Consider the following 22,289-nt stretch of genomic DNA (forward strand, 5'->3'; position numbering starts at 1 on the left):
TGTATTTGAGGGGTTTATTTGATTTTGGTATCGCTTTATTAAGAGAAGGCACAGTGACCCAATTAGAAATACTGATAGGGAGCCTGACCAATTAAATATTTACATTTTATCTTAAAAAAGAAAGAAAAGTTCCCAGATAGCAAAATTGCAAATATCACAAAGGGAAGCGCCACCTAAGAGTACACTTCTATTGAAAATGTAACCACCACAAACTTGTTTTCCACTCATCTGAATCAAGACTGGGACTAATTCCCAATGTGTTAGAATTGTGCATTTCTTTTTTTTATTCTCTCACAGTTTGCAAGGTAAACAAACAAGATTAATTACAGTACTTTAATAGTCTGTCAAATAAAGCAGTTCTGTTGCTTACTTTTTAAGCTAGTGCATTGATGGGAATCTTCTTTTTGTAGCATTATCTTATAAAAATACACATGTAAGTTTAGCACAAACCATAAAAGTGTATTGTAGACTTCAGCTAATCTAGTATCTTTCATTTGTAAGGAGAATTTGGGTAGAGGCCAAGTTAATTAAAACCAGAACAGAAATGTGTTCTATTCATATGAGTCATATATCTCTGACTCACAATAGAGTCTGTGCAGCTAATGGGTTAATTTGTCCCGATAACACAGAAAAAATGAAGCTAGAGGTTATGGCACTGTTTGAACTGAGTGCTGGTTTCAGACAGTAGATGTACAAGGTTTTTATGCAATTAAGAATACAGATCTGCTCTAATGATGTCCTTTCTGTCTATTCAAGTGCCATTACAAACAGTTCAGAAAGATCCGGACGTACAGAAGGCTTAGAAATCCAGGACTGATACCTTCAATACTCTATTATTGTAACAATATGCACATGAAAGTGTTTAAACTTCTATCACATAGAGGAAAGTCTATATCACATACATGTAACTTGTAATGCTGGCAATTTCCTCCTAGTCGATGGCTGTGCAGCACTTCAATGGGAAAAATTCCTCCCCAGGCAACCTAACAAACCCACACACTTACTTGCCTCAGTGGCCTGACGCTGAGCACCTACATCTTCACCACAAGAAGTGTGCTCATCTTTTAAGCTAACAGCCTTTGAAACTCTCCTGGTCCCTTTTCCCTTGGAGACTGGAATTCCACACAAGCCTCATCAGTAACTTTTTAGCTCCTTGTTTTACACCACAACTTAAAGGCACAGATAGGGTACAGAAAGGGGAACCTAGTTCCTAATCCATACCTATCACAATCTTCTCCATAAAGTTCACTTACAGCTTTCCTCCTCCCACATTCCTGCAAGACTGTGAGCCTTTCAAGACCAGGACTGTATATGCATGGAACTGCTAGTGCAACAAACCCTGTAGGCATGGATATAAACCAAACAGCAATAATAAGCACACCTGAGTTATATCTGCCTCAAACTTAGTGCCAAGGTTGAGAGCAGACAGCAGCATTCTGCTATTCTGCCGTTGATTTAGTTATCTGATCTCCAAGGGCCTCACAAGAGAAGACATAAATTATCCTCGTTTTTCAACCCTCATGCAGGTGAAACTCCTAATGAACACAAGAGTGGACAAGAAGCACATATCTTTTTATGAGCTAATTTACAAAGCAGCTATAAGGGATCCTTTGAGGAAAGCAGGCCTTAAAAGCAATGGGTTTGTGGATGTAATTATATAGGATTTTGCTAGGATGTGAAGACAATACAATGCAGGCCTCAGTGTAAATGTGACTGAGGCTTCCCACAGTGACATGAACATTTATCCATTTCTAGGTAAAACAGACTCAAAAAAAACCCACAAGGACTTTTCTCACCTATTTAAAGTTAATTCAGTATTTTGCTGAATTGAGACTACAGTCCTCAGCACCTTGCAAGTTTCAGAGTGTGCACGGGTATATATAGGTACTCCTCCCCTTACCTAAGTATTGCCACCCAAAAAAAAAAAAAAAGCAAAAGGAAAAAGGAAAATTACATTTAAAATAAAGAAAAAAAAAAAAGTAAGTTCTGGTCACAGAGATTCCCCCTTCCCTCTCCCCCCCATGTAATTTAATAGACCTCATCTGTTCATCTAACATAACAGTTATAAATTTGGCATGTGATCCAATGGACTGATCATTCAGAGACATGACTACAGTCAGCACCGTTCATTCGTCCCAGCATCAAAAGCCCTAAGCAGTGGATGGGGCCGATTAGTCACAGCTGAAGACTTTAGAGCCTCAACATGCTAGTTTAGTATTAATTTTCACCTAACTGGAACAGTGCAAACATCCAGGAGAGGGAGGAATAGTTAACGCATGTTTTCAGGCTTATTCCCAATAAAATTAAACTGAGCCAAGTAGGAAACAGTCTGTGCAGTCTGCCACAGCATGGAGATCTCGGAAGGGAAGCAGACGATGTTCTTCTGGTTTTCTTCCCCAGCCCATGTGAGGGGCACGGCCCCAGGCAGATCTTCTGCTCTTCACACGACAGAATACAGGCACCAAGGTTGCAATCCTGGAAAATCTGTTTGAGCACCACCTCCCCCGAAACCATCTAAATTTCACCCTTGATTTTAAATTGAAAAAATCCCTAGCATTTTATACCCGCACATGTTCAGAGCTGACCTGGTCTCAGTGGGACTGAGTAGTTCTAGTTTTAATTTGGCTGGGATCCAAAAATGAGATGTACCACTCAATCCAGTACTTGTGCTCAGAGAAGGCCCAAGAAAGCTCAACTGGTTTTACAGACAAAATGCAGTTGTGTCTGTTATTTTCCTAAAACATAGCTTGCAGATGATGTGGTGCTCACCTTCCCATGTGAGCTCACCTAATGGCTAGAGAACAGGTAGGAAACAGGGGATGAAACTATTACTTGCTTTGCCTGAGGAAATGCAAACCTAACTCAGGCTGCAGGCTGTGTCAGGTAGGAATACCTTCTCTTGGGGCTATTTTGACAGCAGAGTCCTGGAAAAGAGTGACCAAAACTCAGCAGAAACTTTGCACTGAAACAGAGGCGATGTTAGTTCTGGTTCCTCTTCAAAATGTGTTTTGATATTTTAGCACCCTCTGATTGAGTTAAATACAAGAGGCCCAGAAGACAGGTTCTTCCCCCAAATCCTTTTCCACCTTTTAAACAACCTAACCACCAGTTATGCTCCCTCTTTTGTTCTCCTTCTGTGTCAGTTAATGTGGAATTACTTTATACACAGAGTTGCAACTTCAGCTTACGAGTTGACAGTGCCCCTCCAACAACACTAAAAAAAGCATGTTACCTTGAATTCATACTGCAGGTTATGGCACTCTTCTAAGAAAGAGGAGAAATAACTCCCACAGGTGCAGAAGGGCATCAAACCCAGATCCTTTACCTTCTGGGTGAACAGCGATGAAGAAATTGAGGTAGCCAGACTGTGACCTTTTTGTTGTACTGCAATGTTTGAAGAAGAGCAAGTTTACTTGCTTTTCAGGAAAAAATCCACAAAATTCAGGACAAAAGCCACAAGTCCATATGGTAAGGCTTAAGGATTAAGATTGTGGATCCTAAGCAGACAGAGATACTTCTTTCCAGCCCTGAGTAACAGGCTGGGATTGAAGAATGGCATTAAAACTCACCCTGTCCTTAGTGTTCCCTGTTGATTAGGCAGCTCTGCTTGGTGGTTTCAGCTTTACAAGCAGACCTAAAGATCAAACACCTGCTTCTGGATTCATTCCAGTAATTCAGTGGCTAAAACTGTTGATCTGTAGCACTTTAGATGCCTATATTTTTGACTGGTTCCAAGTTCTGCACTGAAGCTCCTGCATTAAAGGGTCACAACAAACACAAGTTTATAAAAAATAGATATCAAAAATCTTCCTAAATGCAGTTATTTTCTGAAATGGACAGTTTAATTTTGACAATTTTAGCATTTCACTAACATTTTCTTAAATTTCAAATTAACAAAATTACTCTGCAGAAAATTGCATTATACCCAGCTGCAATATCACCACTAAAGTGTTCAGCACAATAATATTAAAGCAAAGGTATACTTTGCTATTTTGAGTCAAATACAGCATTTTTCTGATCTGCTGCTGTTAATCATTTCAAGCATATGTTTACATGGCTGTTTTTGCCAACCCACTTTCAGCTGTCACAGCCCCCACAGAAAATAAACACCAAATACACCCACAAAGAATGGGTTAGATGCAAAGAGAGCTCTGAGAACATAAACCATACAGCCTTCCTAATTTTTCATCATATACCTCATACTTTGACCCAACACAACATACAGTGTTAATTTTCAGGTGCAAATTTTATTGTGGATCATAACAAAGGTTTCAGAATAAGCACAGGAAAAAAAATCAACAATAGAGTGTCTCTTGTTTAGAGAGTACATAAAATATATTCTGTGAAAGCTACTAACTCTGCAGCTGAAGGCAATGCAGCTTGATTTAAACTAACCATTATTTTCAGATGGACATGTTAAGAAACAAATTTTGCAATTTTTTTTCTCAATTAGTTTGATATTGAAATTGAAAACCAAATATTTGAATGACACTAACATTGTTGCAGAGTGTGTAGTATTAAACTGTTAGACAGAAAAGAAAATCTCGTTAATGCAAAAAGATATAGTCACACAGAAAATATTGTCAAAATACATAAAATTAGCCCTAGTAAATGTTAAATTACTCAAAACCTCTATGGAAAATCTGTGGATGCTGAGGTATGCATAATTTTGGAATCTTGGTGCTGCTATCTCCATTTTTCATGTAAAACATCAAAATATCTTACTTTATAACTCTACAAAAGATTTCTTCAGCCTTTAATTGTACATTTAACTGTGAAGAGAAAACCCACACTAATTCTTACAGTAAAATGAAAAAAGCCTATTAGTAACAGTGTAGAAAATCTTGCAAGAGGTCTTCAAGGCACTGTGCTCTCTTTGGGTGCTTGGCACACACACAGGGCATTCATGAAGGCTGTTTTGATAGGAAGACAAGAATAACAAAACCTAGACCTAAAGCTAGTATCTAGTATATTAAATATCATATATATCTTTCTCTAAAAAAAAACTTTACTTTTAAAAGACATTCTGCTTTACAACACTGTGGCTTTGCAGTAATGTGTCTGCTAAATTAATCTGAAACATGAATTTAAAAACATATTTTAAGAAAATAAGAACAAAAGTCAACCAATATAGTCTGCCTGACTGTAAACCATTCCCAAGTACTGTAACCCTCTGTAAAACAGAAAGGATCAAATGCTCTGTTGATTTAATGCCACTGGTTTATATGGAGATATGCCAATCAACAACTTGGTCCACAGTCAGTTGAAGTAGATTAGGACCTTATCCAGTGCTCACTGGTCCACTTGAATTCCTGAACTACATAGCTGCAAGGGCTGCTGCCCCCCATAACAGGAAGATATCTACTGCCTAAGAAATGTAAATAACTAGACATTCTGGAGTCAGCTCATTTAATGAGAAATTTGGTGCATCTGTACTTCAGTGGGAATACAGAGCAATCCAATTCTGGACTTTATGTGTGTGTATCAGGTAAAATTACGCAAAGATTCCTTCAATACCTTTTTTCTAAGGCCTGTTCTTTATGGCAACTAAATGCCAGTCAGCTGGGAAAGAAATCTGAAAGGAGTTGACCTCAAGATATTAGGATTTTAAATAATTATTTTGACAACATCTTTTTGACATACTATTAAGAATCTGTAGCTCCTCTTTGAAAAAATAAGTTTTGTGTGGCTGACAGAGTATGCCAGTATCCATCAATAGGGAAAGGATGCCTACCTCCAACCACAAAACAAATCTGGATACCATATTGCTGGATGCAATGGATGGATTAGAAGTCAGAGAAGCACAGAAAACTCTGTTCTTTTGGCAGTTTTATAATGCCTCAGCAGCAATGTTTACTGTCTGTTACTCAAGGTAGGCTAATAATCTGCCAGCTGTTGGTGGACTCAGCTACCCATAAGCCTTCACGTGGCAGAGCACAACAGACAAGCACACTGGTCTGGTAGATGAGATCCAAATACCACCATGAGATCTTAAGATTCATAGCTGGCTTTAAAAACCTACCCCATTGCTGATAGAGCAGCCTCAAGATCAGAGGCTTCCTCTGGGACCAATAGATAAACTGGCCTCTCCAGGTGACTGTATCTTACATGGGCTAAATCCATTGATTTGGATCTATTTAATCATTTAAGGTAATTATAAATAAAACCAGGACTGATGTAAAACTTAAAACAACTTCTACCTGAATATAAACAGTGAGGAAAATTCTGCATTCAGCTGTACATCAGTACACCCCGCTGTGTATCAAGAATAAAAGAATCACAGGTGTCAGCAGAATTTGGCCCAGCTTACAATATGTCACTTCCCTAAAGGAAGGTGCTGGCCTACACTGATGGCTGAAGAGCAAACTGTCTACAGTAATATTTGATATTTCTATAATATTCTGTATCAAAGCAATAAATATTAGATATAATCTGTATATTATATTTCATAGTTATCTGATAGCTATTTAAATCTACACTGTCAAAAATATAAGCAGTGACCCACTCCTACATGGCACCATATACTATTTGTGTGAATGTGTTAAAACTATCATATGGGTCTATATTTACATAAGACACTCTTGATTATATAGCAGATTTTAATTTACATAAATTCTTACCATAGGATAGATAATTGTGTAAAGGTTGGATATTGTTTAAATGTTTCAATGGTTCTGCATAACTGCATTTCAGCATGAGGATTTCATCGTTCTGTCTCAGTTTTATGGATTTTAAGGATGGAAAATGGAGTCTGACAGACTTCAAAATTTCCAGTAATGTTATACCAATATAGCACAGGAATACTTATTTTCAAGTCCAGGCAAAAACCAGTTTCACTGTTCCTAACCTTTTTCCTTTACATATGTAAATCTCCTCTCTAAAAAAAGTGCACTCCTGAAAACAAGGGCAATCAAAATGTTTTGGCATTGTTGAGATGTAAAAGGTATTTCAGCTGAGCATGATATGCAGAAAAACCATCATACATTTCTTAATTAACAATTACTATTACTACAATCTAGGTGTGCAAATGAAAAACTTACATGTGAAACATTAAAATAAGCTGAAATTGTTGCTGGTATATAGGTGAGAAGTTCTGCCGCAGTTTGCTCAAAAAATGTTTTGTTAATTCCTATCATTTAGCTTCTCAGATATTAAAGATATAATGAAAACGTTCATTTTCACAGAGGTCCGGTTATTTACCTGTGTAAAAGGCAAATAATTGTTATTTTCTGCACCTCTAATTTCAGAAACTCAGTTAAAAATATAGAGATAAAAAATACTTTAATAGAGATACTTAGAATGTTTATAACAATCAGATAACAATTTCTGAGTTCAGAGTCCTTTGAATTAAATATTGACTTTCCTTTGCAAAAGTTGATATTTACTTCTCAGAATAATAATTTCTGTGGCCCCCCGGCAGAAGTCAGTATCACCTTGTTATTAAACATCAGTTAGTGTTCATCAAAGACAGAATGTAATTGCTTGTCTTCCCTTTATGCTAATGTTCCACTGGAAAACACAATATTAATAATAAAAGCCCTGGAAAATTGAAAAATATGTAATGCTTTATATACTAAGTAATATGTAGCTGTTACTGACTATTCTTGCCAGCACTACATTTCTTGAGATAAACAGACTCAAGAGTTGACAGATTGCTTTCCCTTTCACCTATACCAGTTCTGCCATAATTGGATGACTATTAACAAGTCTCCTTCCTGCACTAAGCAGTCCAAAGGTTTCTAAACAGTCGTCCAGTAATTTCTGCCCAAGGATTTTTTTCCTTACTGTGTAACCCAGGATCTCAAGAATCTGTGGTTTCATTGGAACACTTCTTTTAGAAAGGTATCTAATACTAACATCAAGACTTTTAGCAAATAATGAATTTACTCTTCATCTTATGCTAGTGCAGTTTTTGATGATTAACACTTGTGTCAGGCAGTCTCTGTCAGCTTTATGGAAACATAACTGGTGCTTGATATCAAGTCTAAGGGAAGAATCAACTCCCATTTCTCTTCTGTGTCTCTGTTAAAGCTAAAACCAAACAGATAACAGCTTATACTTGGTTGTGATTAGAAAAAAGTAGTCTTTACAGCCATGTAAAATGACCAAAGAACATTACACCGTAACAGAGTCTTTGCAGATGGGAGCAGTTTTGACCTAAAAGCAGTGCTTTTGTATCTGAAAGGCTACAGGAATGTTTCTGGAAAATAAATCTTATTTTTTGTGTTGGACATAATGTAGCAAAATACATTCATCATAAAATCAACCAATGGGACAGATTCTAAATCCTATTTAGCAATAATTCTATACCTGCAACCTGGTAATCCTGTGTTTAAACTACTAAAAGAAAAACAAGCTGTTCTTTTACTTTCTAATACTATGTAATAATGCAAATATAGGAAAACTGTATTATACAGGTGTTTTCTCCTGAAATGTGTACTTTGCAAAAAAGATCTCTTCCTTGAACAAAACCAAGTGACAAGCTGTGAAGTATGCTTATGCGGAATGCTCAATAACACATGTTTAAAGCAGAGTATCACATTATAGTAGGTCTGAAGGAATGAGTAGCCACTTCAGTTTGTACCCATAAAATTCAAGCCTAACAACACTGGAAATATAAATTAATTAGGTTAAGAGCTTGACAAAGTCTCTTCTTTTTAGCAGTGAACAAGAGTATTTAACTGTTTCTTCCCATGCAAATTTCTCATAATTAGAATGCAACCATTTTATCATGGATAGAAAATCCCCAGACTAGAAAAGATATATGTAAAAAATATTAAAATAGATAGTCAGTGGTGAATCTTCCTATGATTGGTTTCAAAGACTGATTTGAATTAAAGTTACTAAATCTTTTTTTCATTCTTGCTTCACCTAGTACAAAACAGTGTGAAGACAGTTGTTACTGAAACATGAATTCTCCCAGAATATACCCAAATACCTTCCTCCAAGCATTTTTCTTCATAATTTATATTAGTTTTAAATCTACTATGAAAATAGTAGTGCAAGAATAATCAATTAAAAATTCTTCAGATAAATGGTTTAGTTCCTTTTAGGATAAAGATGCAGAGGAATACCAATGAAAAATATGCTTAGTTATGATGCTTGCTTTCTTAACAGTCCTTTACGTCCCAAATCAATTCTTCACTCCACATTCCTGTATGTAGTAAATAAATTGTACAGTACTCTCAGTGTAGACTTCAAGTCACAATTTACAATATCTAGAAAAAAAGACAAGGGAAAAAAACATTAGTAACTTCATTACCTCAAAACATTTTCAGAAAAAGTGCCTATTCTCTACTCCCTTTCCTTGCTCAGACCCATATCCATGGACATTAGAATCACAAAGATAGTAAGAAAGAATAGAAATATAAATAATGCACAGTTTTTAAACTGGTAACTCAAAAATCATTATTTCAACCACTTTTAGTTAGTGATAGAAATGGTAATGCTGCTGATGCAGAAATGCAACCAAAGCCTCATGGTTTAACCCAGCAGGCAGCTAAAACAACCACACAGCCGTTCGCTCACTCCCCCCACAGTGGGATGGAGGAGAGAATTGAAAAGAAAAAAAAGGTAAAACTCGTGGGTTGAGATAAAGACAGTTTAATAGGACAGAAGAAAGAAGAAGAAAATAAATAAATAAATGAATTAATGAATAATAATAGAATATACAGAAGAAGTGATGCACAGCACAATTTCTCACCACCCAAAGCCCATGCTCAGCTAGTTCCTGAGCCACGCTGCCTCCTGGCCAAACCCTTAGTTATGTTCTAGTCATGACATCATATGGCATGGAATATCCCTTTGGCCAGTTTGAGTGAGCTGTCCTGGCTGTGTCCCCTCCCAGCTTCTTGGGCACCCCCCACCTTCTCGTTGGCGGGCCAGTATGAGAAGCTGAAAAGTCCCTGACTGCTTGGCAACAACTAAAAACATCAGTGTGTTATCAACATTATTCTCATCCTAAATCCAAAACACAGCACTAACCAGCTGCTAGAAGAAAATTAACTCTATCCCAGATGAAATCAGCACACAAGGTTTAGATGTCCATGAAACAAATTGTGTCTAGGATTACATGTATTTGTGTGACTGAATCTTCGGTCAGTTATAACTGAAAAGTAATGATTTTGAAAAAATCATCAGGCAGGAAACAATGGAACTCTTCTTTTATGTAACAATTGCAGGACTTGGCCCATTCTGGGCTGCAACATCCTTTATTAGGCCTAATTTCAGCAAGATAGCTAGAGGCAAGTTTAAATTTTCTAAAGGATCTAAAGAAGCTAAGTATACAAGTGCCCCTCGAAGACACTTCTGAAAATGCTTTGGGTTAGCTGATGTACATGGCTGAATCAGTCCTTAGAAACTCAACATCTGAAGTAAAGGATTTATATGAAACAAAAAGCTAATGAATACCTGCTGTTTCCAAGAGAAGTTGTTGAGAAAGTCAATATTATTTCACAAGAAATCTATAAAACAAACTGACAAGTACTACTGCAGCAGTCTACACTAGTGCTTCAAGGAATATTCAGTCTCAAATAGGGACTTAGAATTGCCCTCTGAAAGAATAGACTAGACTAGAATTATAATTGTCCTATCTCTTTCTGCTGACTGTATAGGAACTCAATCCCCTAACTTTAGTTCTTGGAATTGGCCACAAAGGTGGAAAGCAGATAGTGTGCATACTCCTATTATCTTCAAAACATCCAAATAAGCCTAGTAAATCATGTATATAATCATCAGATAGTTTTGCTACTATATTTATCTATACTAATGTTTCTCATAGATTGTGAATGAGTTATACTTTGAAGCATGAATCCAATCAAACCTATGCATGGTATCCCAAAGCATGCAAACTCTGCAGAGCTAAATATACTAGCTATATGGCAAACTGACATCCACAAAGGGTGAAAACACTCAAACCTAGATATTATGCTGAGCCTCCGCGTGGTCATGAAACCATGGCCATATGGTTTTGTGGCTCTTAATAAATCAGATCAAAAATGCTTGGTATAAAATGAAGAGAAAATGCCAAAAGCTACAGGAAGGGCACATTGCTCCCACAACATCATGTCATACTCTGCAATACTGTTTGCATATAACTTGGGAAGTTTCCTCTTTCAGGCCAGCAGCAAGCTGCATAACACCTTCATTTCCTAATACAGAACTTCAAATGAATAAAAAGGTAACTTTGACAGGTCTTTGCAAAGTTATCAGAAGACTCCACCACCACAACAGAATTCCACAGAAAGGTCCAAACTAAAAAGTAGCATGCTCCCAGAGAAAGATGAGTTATTTCCATTGCTACATGTGTTTGACCAACATGTGTAACATTTTACTGGTTGCAATTTTCAAAAAGAGAAACTTGAGTTTGTCTTTGATGTACACATTTCAAGAAGTAATCTGAAAAAGCTCAAACTGCAAATGAATTCGTTATAGACTCAGTAGATTAATGTTCCGGCCATTTTTAAAGTAAAAGGTCACGGAAAGCTTTTTAAAACCTTTTCAATTATATTGCAAATAACCCAAATAAACTGTTGACCCTATAAAAATCATTGGTTTTCATACTCATTTATTTAACCGCATTCTTTTTTCCACTAAATATGTTTTTCATATTCTAAAGCACTTTTCAGCATATTTTTTCCTCAAGAACCTCAAAGAAACAGTGTAGGAATTTAAAGAGTATTTAGTATACACATTTAGGGTAAGATCCTTTTCAATACTCTTTTGCTCACTGGAAATTTTAAGTACGGGCATTGTGCCCAATGTAACAACACATAAAACAGATGTGTTTTTCCATTCACATTGGGCAGGAAGTTTCATATTAAGCATTTCAATAATTGCACAAGAAATGTCTTATATATGCTGAAATATCCTTATGGCTTGATTTATACTGGAAAAATTAGCTGTCCCCTAGAGCAATAAATACCTGAAAAATTAAATGCCATAAGAATTTTAAACCTCCATGGGGAATAAGGGATCACAGATACTCTCTGTTTTACTTGGATCCCTAGATTTCACTATTTCCCCCTTCTCTCTTTGACTATTTCAAACATAAAAGTTTGTGATACAGTCACCACTGGTTTAGTTAAGCATGATCGTGGATAAGAGTTCAAGCAATCAAAAGAAGTGAAAAATAGGCTGGGTAGGTCCAGATTAAAAGCATAGGCAGCATAAGCTTGAGGCATATTTTTTTGTGTGTGTGTATGTCTGCAGCTGTTATGATCTGGAAGTTGGGAGGGATGGAAAATAAGCAGAATGGAGCAGAACTTGATTCAGTGATGTGTGCATGAATCTCCAGAGAGCCCTTATTATTAGAAATAAAACTCTGAGCATTAGCTTATATGAACTCCTCAGGGAATGACAATCCAATATTATGGCAGGAAAAGACTGCACACCATAGAATGTGAATTTGCAATACGTCTTGAAAACACATATATATATCAATTATTATGGTAGGTAACCAGCAGAAGCCCTGCTACTACCCCTGTTAGGAAGAGTGGAGCAGAAGCTGCACGTCCAGCTCCTTGCATGATAAGAAGCAGTAACTTCTCATGGGAGGAACCACAAGAGTACCCTATAACATGGTGAATCAAGGGCCCTATATTCAGCCTGAAAAGCTGAATTTAAACCCTGTATTTGTATGAGCAAAGAGGAGTGGAATCTTGGTCCTGCTAAAGTCGGCAGCAAAACCTTCATCTTCCCTGAAGACACATTTTACTTTCAGTTTCCAGCTCTAAATCTAATTTAAATATGCACGATTAGGGCCTGCATTCCAAGGCAGTTATGTGAACATTTGAAATTCTTCTTCCACAACATCCACTCCTTTTGTGAAAATCTTGTAAATTAAACTGGAATACTTGAGGTATAGTGTGAAGATGTGGGATGGGGAAAAATGGAGCAATTGGAGAAATTCCCATGTGCCAGTGACACTATTTACAACTGTATTCTTTTTCTTTCAGTGAATATCTGAGTACTACTGCATATGCTTGGCCATGCGAATCTTACCCTGGTCATTCAAGAAAGGAAGCCTTGCAACATTTGAAAAAGGCTTATCTATCAGCCATTCAAAATACCAAGTTGCCTGAGCACTTCAAAACCTATCTTGCCTTTCGCTCTTGGATTAATGTTTTAATCTTCATTTAGCTATACCATAATCCTATGAGATAAGATCTGGATCCAACACAAATATTTAAGGTGATACAAAAAAATGTAGAATAGATACCTTCTGGTCTTGGCTTTGGTTTTTCCAATCCACCATCTTGCATTAGCTCAAATGCAAAGGATACATTGACGACCTAGTAATATAATAAAGGTAGTCATTACTGTGAACTATATACAGTATAGTAGAAATGGTCAAAACAAGATGTATTTAAAGCTGCAGACCCAGATGCTTGGAAGGAAAAATTAGTCAGGGTTCCATATATCAATGGAAGACCTGGTCCATGGAATCCAGACAATCCATTGTTTTGTTTTTTCTGGGTGGTGACAATGGTTTCAGAAATATAAAATTAATTGAAAAGTAATATGTGAACTAATATTACACAAAGAACAATTACTTACAAGTAAGAATAGCCCACCTTCCACAAGTTTAAAAATTGGAACATGATGGACATGAATAGACAGCTGAATTGCCTGGATAGCAACAGACACTGGGATAATGGTTGGTCTTGAAATGATACATAGTACATATATGACTTTATGCTTCCAAAAAACATGAAACCTTTCAAATGTTAAATTCTTGGATTTTGGACACAAAATTCACGTGTATAATTCTTTATACACTTAATGAACAGTAAAGTCTGGTTCAAAGACAGCATCACACAATGGCTGCCAAAATCAGTTAATACTTGCTAACCACCCCATCATTAATATAATTTTCCCTTTTATTCTGGATAAGCATTAATATTAAGATCTTAAAAATGCTTGGAAATAGCTACCAGTACAGTCCTCTCTTGATTTCAGCTATTTACATCAAGCTTATGTGGAAAAGTTCACGTCATCCTTTTACTATTAGACATGTTTGTATGTTTGTTTTTAACAGAAAAAATTAAATCTAATTACCTTTTGTTCAAAACTATCAGGAGTCAAGAAAAAGCTGTGCAGTGGAACAAAATAGCCTTCTAGAAGACCCATTAGCAGGACTAAGTATACACCATCTGCAAACTGTAAAAAACACATTTTTAGCACATTTTCTGAAGAATAACTCATTGCTTTGCTTAATGAACAAAATATATATAGTCTAATGCAGAAGTGTCAACAAACTACTAATACAAATATTTTAAATTACAACTAAAAGATCTCATCTCACTTCTTTGATTCCTTGTATTTAGTTAGTACGTTCTGTTATTTCTTCTTCAATACCAGCCTAATGCTAAAATATACATGCAGAATAAAGTTCCTGGAAAAAGAGGTGCTCAGTGACTTTGATCTGTTCTTTGCTTTCTGTTCTACTAGTTGTGGGGAATCAGAGCGGCCACCTTTCAGGCTCTCAAATGGCATGCATTCCCTGAGCAGAGAAAAGCAGAACGAGGGTGCAATCTCATGACTGCACTGAAATTCAGTATATTGGAGGAAATAAAGGAACAAAGAATCACTTTTGTCTGTGTTCTGCAAGTCTGAGTCAATCTAATTTTAAGTGTATGTAATTACAGATGGAAGATATCTAATTGCTATGATATACGTTCATTTCTATCTTAAAAAATAGCAACATCCATAAGATTTTGTTAAAGGCCTCTTACTTACCCCTGTGGCATCAGGTCTATCAGTGCACTAAGATATCCTCACAATCAAACTGTTATCTTAAGCAACCCCTCACCTTCCTGAGGTAGATAATTTTCTTTCAACTGATAGAAATACAATCTCTCATCTTAGGGAATACTGTTTTGGATAAATGCTTAAGGGGTTTCTAGGTACATTTAAATAATACATTTTTCCCAAAAGTAAACAATACAACAAGCAGGCATAGGGCACACTTTTCTGAAAGCCCTTACCTGTTATTTCCACCTAAATTTTAATTTTACCTTTGAAAAAATCTCTATCAGATTGATAGCTATTTAAATAAATCAGAGATTCTTAACAATGTGAATCAAGACATAAAATAAAGTCTACCCTGAAGACATTTGGGGGTTTTTGATAGTGTGAATACCATCCTTCCTGCCTGACCTTGTAATTTTCTTATAACTGCTGCAATTACATACATGGGGAAGTATTAATACAGCAGGATTAAGCTTTTCTTTTAGCTTCTGTCCAGCCAATTTAGCAGCTGAGAACAAGACGACCATGTACCACATTATTTCTGTGGTGCAATCAAGCCTGCAGCCCAACTGTACAGCTGCCTAAACACTTGAGTAGCTTTACTCTAAAGAACGTATCTCACTGAATAGAGTCATTGTAATCCCATGCGATTGCGTGCTTGTGTAAAGGTAGGCAGGAAACAACTGTTCAGCTTGACGTTGGATCAAACCAAGCGGACACAGTTCTTTCCTGACCAAAACAAGCACAGGTTCTGCTTACAGCACTTGGCAGAGTCTGAGAGGTAACATCTGTTAATTAATTTTTATGTTAATAGAAGTACAAAACTGTTTTAGAGAAATTTAGCTGCCCTCACGATTTCTCTGCTTAATTGGTGAGGGTCTTCTTCATACCAACATATTTAGAATTGAAGGGCTTCCTGCTGAAATAACATCTTAGAGCTCAATCAATAATAATTCGATGAAATTTCTGGATAAAGTTGGGGGCATAGTGCAGAACATAGTGCAACTATCCCTCTCCTTTAAGAAAGGCTCTAAAATCCTACCTGGGTCTCCAGTTCAGTGACCTCCAAATTCAATTTATTCAGATGCTTGTTCACAAAGGTGATGAGAGTCTGAAATATGAAAACAATGTAGTGAAGACCTATTCAGTAGGGCAGCAGTTAAATCCATGCAGAATGAACTCCACTCAGAAGAGAATCTGCATGAGTGAAGAGACTGCAACACAATTCTTAAGTTTTAAAACTGAAATGTGACATAAAAAACCTTTTTGTCCCAAGAATAAAGAACAGAAATAAAATGAACGTGACGTATATAAATAAAAATACACTGTTAAAACATAATAATTCTTAAAAAAACCTTGTAGCAGACTATAGGGAAGTGAGTAATAGGACTCCACTCAAATCTGACAGCAGCCAACAGACTCTAGATCAGACCCCTGGCAGTTGTAAACTGGATACCTCTTTGGCCTCAGTACACTCAGTCTACCAGTTGGGTTCTACTCGACATACACTTGGTGAAAACTTCTTTTTGATGGAAACTTTGATAACTACATGTTGTTCTGTGTTCCAAAGTTAAGTTCATGCTGCTAAGTATTAATAAAAAGTAATATTATAGTAATGAATTTATATATTTGTTTAAGGATAAGGCTTAATTGTATTTAATGTATGCAAACTATACCAATTATATATTACATACATACACGCTCGCTACATATGTATGAACAGATATACACAAGCATGCACATGCACACGTTACACATTTTAAAAGTAAAAACCTTCCAACCTTTTTCACTACATTGAGCTTGTCTGGAGCATGGTCAAATAAAGTATCAAATGCATCTCTTTCTGGAAAACATTCACAGGCATTAATATACTGAGCAGCAGTTGTCCAAATGCAGAATAAACATGTATTAAGGCACATATTCATTTAAGACAACACAGTCAGCAAAAGGTTTCAATATAGTCTCTTTGTATTCCAAGCACCATGTATTTTTGCATACTGCTCTCTTGCTATAAGCTGCTAGTAACTTATTAACTATTAGTTACAAAAAGCATAATTTTCAAGTAGGATCTGGATTATCTAATAACCCTGTTTCTCAAAACTGAACAAAGAATAGTATCTTTTATGCATAAAAACTTAAAACAGTCAGGTACTGGGAGATAAGTAACCAAATCATTTTGCGCAGAAGAACATGAGTTTACATCTAGAATCTCCACATCTACACAGGAAGATTTTCCCCATGGGCCACTGTGACTGCATTGTGGCGTGCTGTATTATTAACCACCTCAAGGAAACTTATGATTACACCACTGCAATACAGTCCTTTGTATAGATGTTTTTGGGCCATTCTGATACACAATTTAGGACATTATCAGCATGACTGGAGTGCTACTGTAGTCATCTGCTGAAGAAAACAGGAAAAAAATATAAAAAGGCACCAGAGCCTTTTCTGAGCAATTTCCATTTTGACAATCACCTGAACGACAGTGAATGAGTCCACAAAAAGCTACATTCACATTGCTCAATAAAAAATGCTACAGTAGATCCAAAGGCATTTGTAGAAGGCCAAAGGAAGACTCCTTAGGGATATCATGGGGCAAAGATGTCATGCATGTAGCCTTTTAAATCAGCTGTAGGGCAGCTATTGAAATAATACAAGAAGCAAATACTAAATTCTTGGTGGGATTCCACCTAAGCTCCTTAGATGAGTGTTTTTTGCTGGCCAGGCATTTGGCCAGTCTCACTACTAGCAGTAAGACAAACTAGGCACATGAACTTGCATGGTGTTTAGGCCTGCTGAATAATGACCCAAAGTCATTAAAGTGTAAGTAGGTAATGTATGCAAGAATGCCAACAAGTTCACCAGCTGGTTTATGATAAGACATCATTTCCTATTATGCTGGGAACTTATGACCATTAATACTATTACAGTAATGTTCTGGAGGTTAAACCACAAAGCACCTGCAAATTAACACGTGCTGAAAAGCAATGAAATGTGTTTTAAAGATGGTCAGACTGATTTTAATGCTTTTTTCCTTTTGTTAACTGCCACAATAGCCTGTGGTGCATATATTTATATATTTGCCAGGGCAACTTGAAATCCTCTACTTCCTTGCAGTTTGATCAAAGTGAACACCCATTGCAGAACTGATGTATACTTTGGCTGCATCAAGAAAAAGATAATAATCAAATGAACTTACCATGCCTTCCTGATAATGCCCTATGAAAAAAAAAACAAACAAAAAAAACAAAAAAAGAACAAAACACAGTTATATATAATTCACTTGCAGACATTGTGCTTCAAAAGAAAACAGCCTACATGGCCAGATTTTCAGCTTGGTGAAAACTGGAGTAGATCCACAAATTAAGAAAACCTTCATCAAGTTACTCCAACTGAGAATCTGGATTAGTCTGGAGTCCATCAGTATAATATCTCCTGGCTTCACTAAAGTCTCGTGGGAGGCCAGATCTCAGATTTCCTACTGTTGAACCAAATCAACACACCTTGCCTAAGCAAAGAAGATTTTTTCATGTTGATTTCGTGAAAACTTTCCCCTTTACTTTAAAGGTGCATTTACCACACCAACTACAATACAATTCCAGCCAAAACAATGCTCGGACTAGGTTCTTAAGAACTGGAGCATTTTGCTCCAGTTGATCCCTCATATAACTATTACACATAAATAAACCCATAAAGATTGACAATAAGACAATAGTCTGGCTTCTCTACATTCTAGTAGAAACTAAGATATTCTATTATTGCTTTCTGTTGGTTTGAAATAACTTTTTTATTACAAATTGCTCGGTAAGATGACATGTAGAGGGCTTACTACCATCATTTTGCATCCCCAAAGTCCAAATGCCTAGAACAGTCGTAACGCATTCCTTTTTGAAAGAATCTAGTTCTCTATCAAATAAATACCAACATAAGAGAACGAGGCATATCTTTCTTCTTTGTTTGAAAGACTTTTAAATAAAACAATAAGAAATATAATAAATTAATAAAACAGAGATTTTGTGTATCTTCACTCTGTCTTCTTTTTTTATCCTGATCTCCTGCTTTTAGTTCCCCAGCTCTGTATTTCCTCACCCTTTTGTATTTTTAGATGCATGTTTGTAGCTCTTGAAAAGGCTAAAATACAATCACTGGCTGATGCATCATCTTCCCTGGAACCCCAATACCGAAATCTAAATATCAGCAAATGGTAGAATTTCTGAGACGCAGCTGTGTTCAATTACTGAACTGCTGGCAAAAGTGGTGTTGACATACTCAGTGTTACCAGTTATTTCCTCTTGGATTTGTCGAGACTGGAGGATTCCTTCTCGTTTCTGGAAAAAATAAAAAAAGTGACATTTTTGTCAGTAAAGTTCAATGCTTAGGGTACAGTAAAAATGTATTTGTGATCAACAAACATAATTAGATAAGAGATCTGCAAAACAAGAACTTTTTTAAACAAACTTAGAGTAATATTATTTCACCTTGCAAGTATTTCAGAAAACTCTTTTGTACATTAACAAGAAACTTGAAACTCCACCTGTAGAAGGAAGTATTTCTTTTCCTTTCTCCATTGTTCTTAATTCACTTTTCTTTTAAAGGCCCTAATTCAGCAAGACATTTGAAACACCTACACCCATATGTAAGTATTTTAGTAGAGGTATATCTAGGTGAGTTGAATTAAACCTAGTATTTCAATGAACAGCTTGGCAGATGGTGCCCGTGCTTCTCTTCTGCAAAAATCCTGCTCCCAGGCTAGCTGTTCTTTCTGCCCTATCCATACACTTTCTTTTTTGCCTCAGTATTTTCCTTTTCTCACTTCTCTCCACACAAAGAGCTCTATTTGCTTGTGATGGAAAACCAAAATGGAGGACAATCCAGACCCTAGTCATCTTGGTGTTAATACACGCATTGACTCCAATGTTTTTCAGATGCAGGAAGCCCTTCATACATGGTGGTGAGTGGCCTGTGTCTAGAAGCTGTACACAAAATGGCAGAAGCCAACTCAAATGGTTGCTATTTGAGTCAGCTGGGAAATGAAGGCATTTAAAAATTTGACATTGTTTCCAGGATGCTGATCACAGTCAGCTGGTGGCAGTGTAAATACCGCACATATGTTTTGCCTCTCTTTGTGTTCTCTCTGTTAATTCTATTCACTGAATTAGTAAAATTTTGCAATACAGAAAGTCAGGCAAATGCTGATGACTGCATGTAAAGTCTAGACATTAGTCAATTATTCATGATTCTTCACTCCCCATCACACAAGGAAATGAGAAAAATAAATTTATGCTGGTCCTAGATTTGCCTTCTAAGTGGAAAAGAGAAAAGAATAATAACCTTTTGGAGAAGTCCTTCGTGGCACGTGAACTGGGGCTGCTGCTATTCCCTGCCTTGGAGAAAACAGCGCATGCCTACCTGAGGCAGTCCTCAGCGTATGATGTGCTGAGGATTTGGGTAGCCCTGAGTCTATTACTTCTGTACTGCATTACTGAAATGTATGAGGATCAAACTTACTTTCTGCAAGAAAGCCATACATGGCACCCTCTGGGTCACACCAGAGTGGCACTTGCAGTAATACGAACTGTCCTTTTAGCTACATGATAGTTTCAGAGGTTTTCCATTATATTTTTTAAAGCCCCTTAAACTAAGTATCTTGCATGCGGTTAAAAGCATATTGAGAGAGGACCTATGAACATTAAAAAGACAGAGTGGAGTCCAGTGTGTTACATACTGGAACAAGGGGCACAGAACAGCTGCTGAGACATCTTCTGTCATGTATCTTGAAAGTCTGGAAAAAACCCTACATCATTTAGGGCTATCTTAATTTCCAGTTTGTGCACTTGAAGTTACAATCTAGGTCATGCTAACTCAAGTTAGAATTCCACTCTGGGATTTTTGTTTATTTTTCCCCTGGCTGCAGAGTGAAAGGAAACTTTTATTTCCTCCTGATGATGATTCTGACATGCCAATGATGTCTTCTGGAGCAAAAGTCCTATCACTCTTGCCTCCTAAAGGAGTTGAGCTTCGTAGCAACGGCAACTGCACTTCTCAGTGCCCAGTCCGGTGATACGGGACAAGAAAAAGGCTTCTAATACCCTACCTTCCCTCTGCAAACATGCAAAAATAGCCTAAAAACATACTCCCGTACCAATATAAAACATATTTCCCTTTTTGATGAACCACAATTAATATCCATAGGAATTCTGCACATTAAACCTATTGTTGAACACACACACACACACACACACACACAAAAAGGCACCATCAAGTCCTAGTTTTTTGCCTGGCATCTGATCGCTAACATTAATGGAATATCCACACTGCCCAAATATGACATGCATCTGCTGGACACTTATTTGACCAGCACATGTCAAGATAAGACTTTCTTATGCTTTTGATTTGTAAAAAGACTGGTGAAAAAGTCCCAACAGCAACAATCAGAATGGACCTTAGAAACACTAGTCTAAGCACCTTCTCTATGAAGGCTGCTTCCCATACATCTTTTGCACTTTAAAAATTCTCCACCTCAAATTGACCCTAACACTGATGTCACCTGTTCGGAACTTTGTTTTATACTAGACAAAGGATGACACAATATTCCTAAAAATACAAAGAAGTGCTAGTGAGGACTGAAAGACTGACTAGCAATGTTCCTTAAAGACAACAGTGGCTATAACTGAAATAACAAATGATAAAAATGAACACCTACTATTTGAAAGTCACTGAGAAATGAGGCATGAATTAAGATTCCCCATTAAAAAGAAAAGCTGGGCACACATTCCAGTGACCACAGGTGACTTTATTTGGACACGCTTGGCATTTTCTTCCCTCATAGCTGAAAGACTCCACTAAAGGCCATGAAAGATCTTCCTAAATAACTTATAATTTTAAATTGGCGACTACCCTTAGAACAGAAAAATTGGGTAATATGTCTGGAAATGGAAAAAGTCTCTTCATCTCTCTCTTCACATCAGCTACATGTCAACAGTTTTATATAACTGAGGGTCAACTGCTTAATTTCCACAGAAAGTCCCATTCTGAAAACCTTCCCACTATTTGAATGGGTTCTGCCTATGTATTGCTGCTACCCATTTCATCTGGAGGATCATGTTTTATAATTGCCCCACCAAGATGAAATGCAGAACTATTCAGGAGCTTGAAAGAACAAATACATTTGTCATAGGTTCAAAAAAAGACTTCTCAGGAACCTGGAGGCAACGTTGCTCGGAAACATTTCAGACCTTTCCAGGGTTTTCAGAGAGGCAGAGACACCAACAATCTCAGATTAAGCTTGTGATGTACACCTTCTTCTAATCTCATTAATTTCCTGGCTTTGCTTAACAGTAGTTCATGCACCCAAGAATTGCTGTCCCATTGTTCAGATATGCTGCAGCCATTCTGGCTGCTCTGCCAATGCATTTTTACACTCTCTGACTTACAGCTTTTGCACATGAAAAAATATCTGTCATTTAACCATTTGTGAATGGCATAAATAAATAATTTTTAAAAAGAGGCAAAATGATGGCAAGATCCAGCTCTCCACA

At 36.8% G+C, this 22,289-nt stretch overlaps 1 protein-coding gene across 1 annotated transcript in view; it reads right to left on the bottom strand.

Annotated features, from left to right (window-relative positions):
* Nucleotides 1-4,227: 4,227 nt before the first annotated feature.
* The window catches only part of PARVA (parvin alpha), a 71,439-nt gene continuing 53,377 nt past the window's right edge, over nucleotides 4,228-22,289 (bottom strand). Inside the window, exons 7-13 of the mRNA XM_054827487.1 lie at nucleotides 19,021-19,079; nucleotides 17,951-17,970; nucleotides 16,533-16,594; nucleotides 15,794-15,862; nucleotides 14,059-14,160; nucleotides 13,220-13,292; nucleotides 4,228-9,218 (exon numbers count right to left, since the gene is read on the bottom strand). Of these exons, the coding sequence (XP_054683462.1) occupies nucleotides 9,142-9,218; nucleotides 13,220-13,292; nucleotides 14,059-14,160; nucleotides 15,794-15,862; nucleotides 16,533-16,594; nucleotides 17,951-17,970; nucleotides 19,021-19,079 (462 nt within the window). The 3' untranslated portion in view covers nucleotides 4,228-9,141. The remainder of the gene's footprint in view (nucleotides 9,219-13,219; nucleotides 13,293-14,058; nucleotides 14,161-15,793; nucleotides 15,863-16,532; nucleotides 16,595-17,950; nucleotides 17,971-19,020; nucleotides 19,080-22,289) is intronic.

The sequence above is a fragment of the Grus americana genome, chromosome 5 (assembly GCF_028858705.1).
Source record: "Grus americana isolate bGruAme1 chromosome 5, bGruAme1.mat, whole genome shotgun sequence".
Classification (NCBI taxonomy): domain Eukaryota; kingdom Metazoa; phylum Chordata; class Aves; order Gruiformes; family Gruidae; genus Grus; species Grus americana.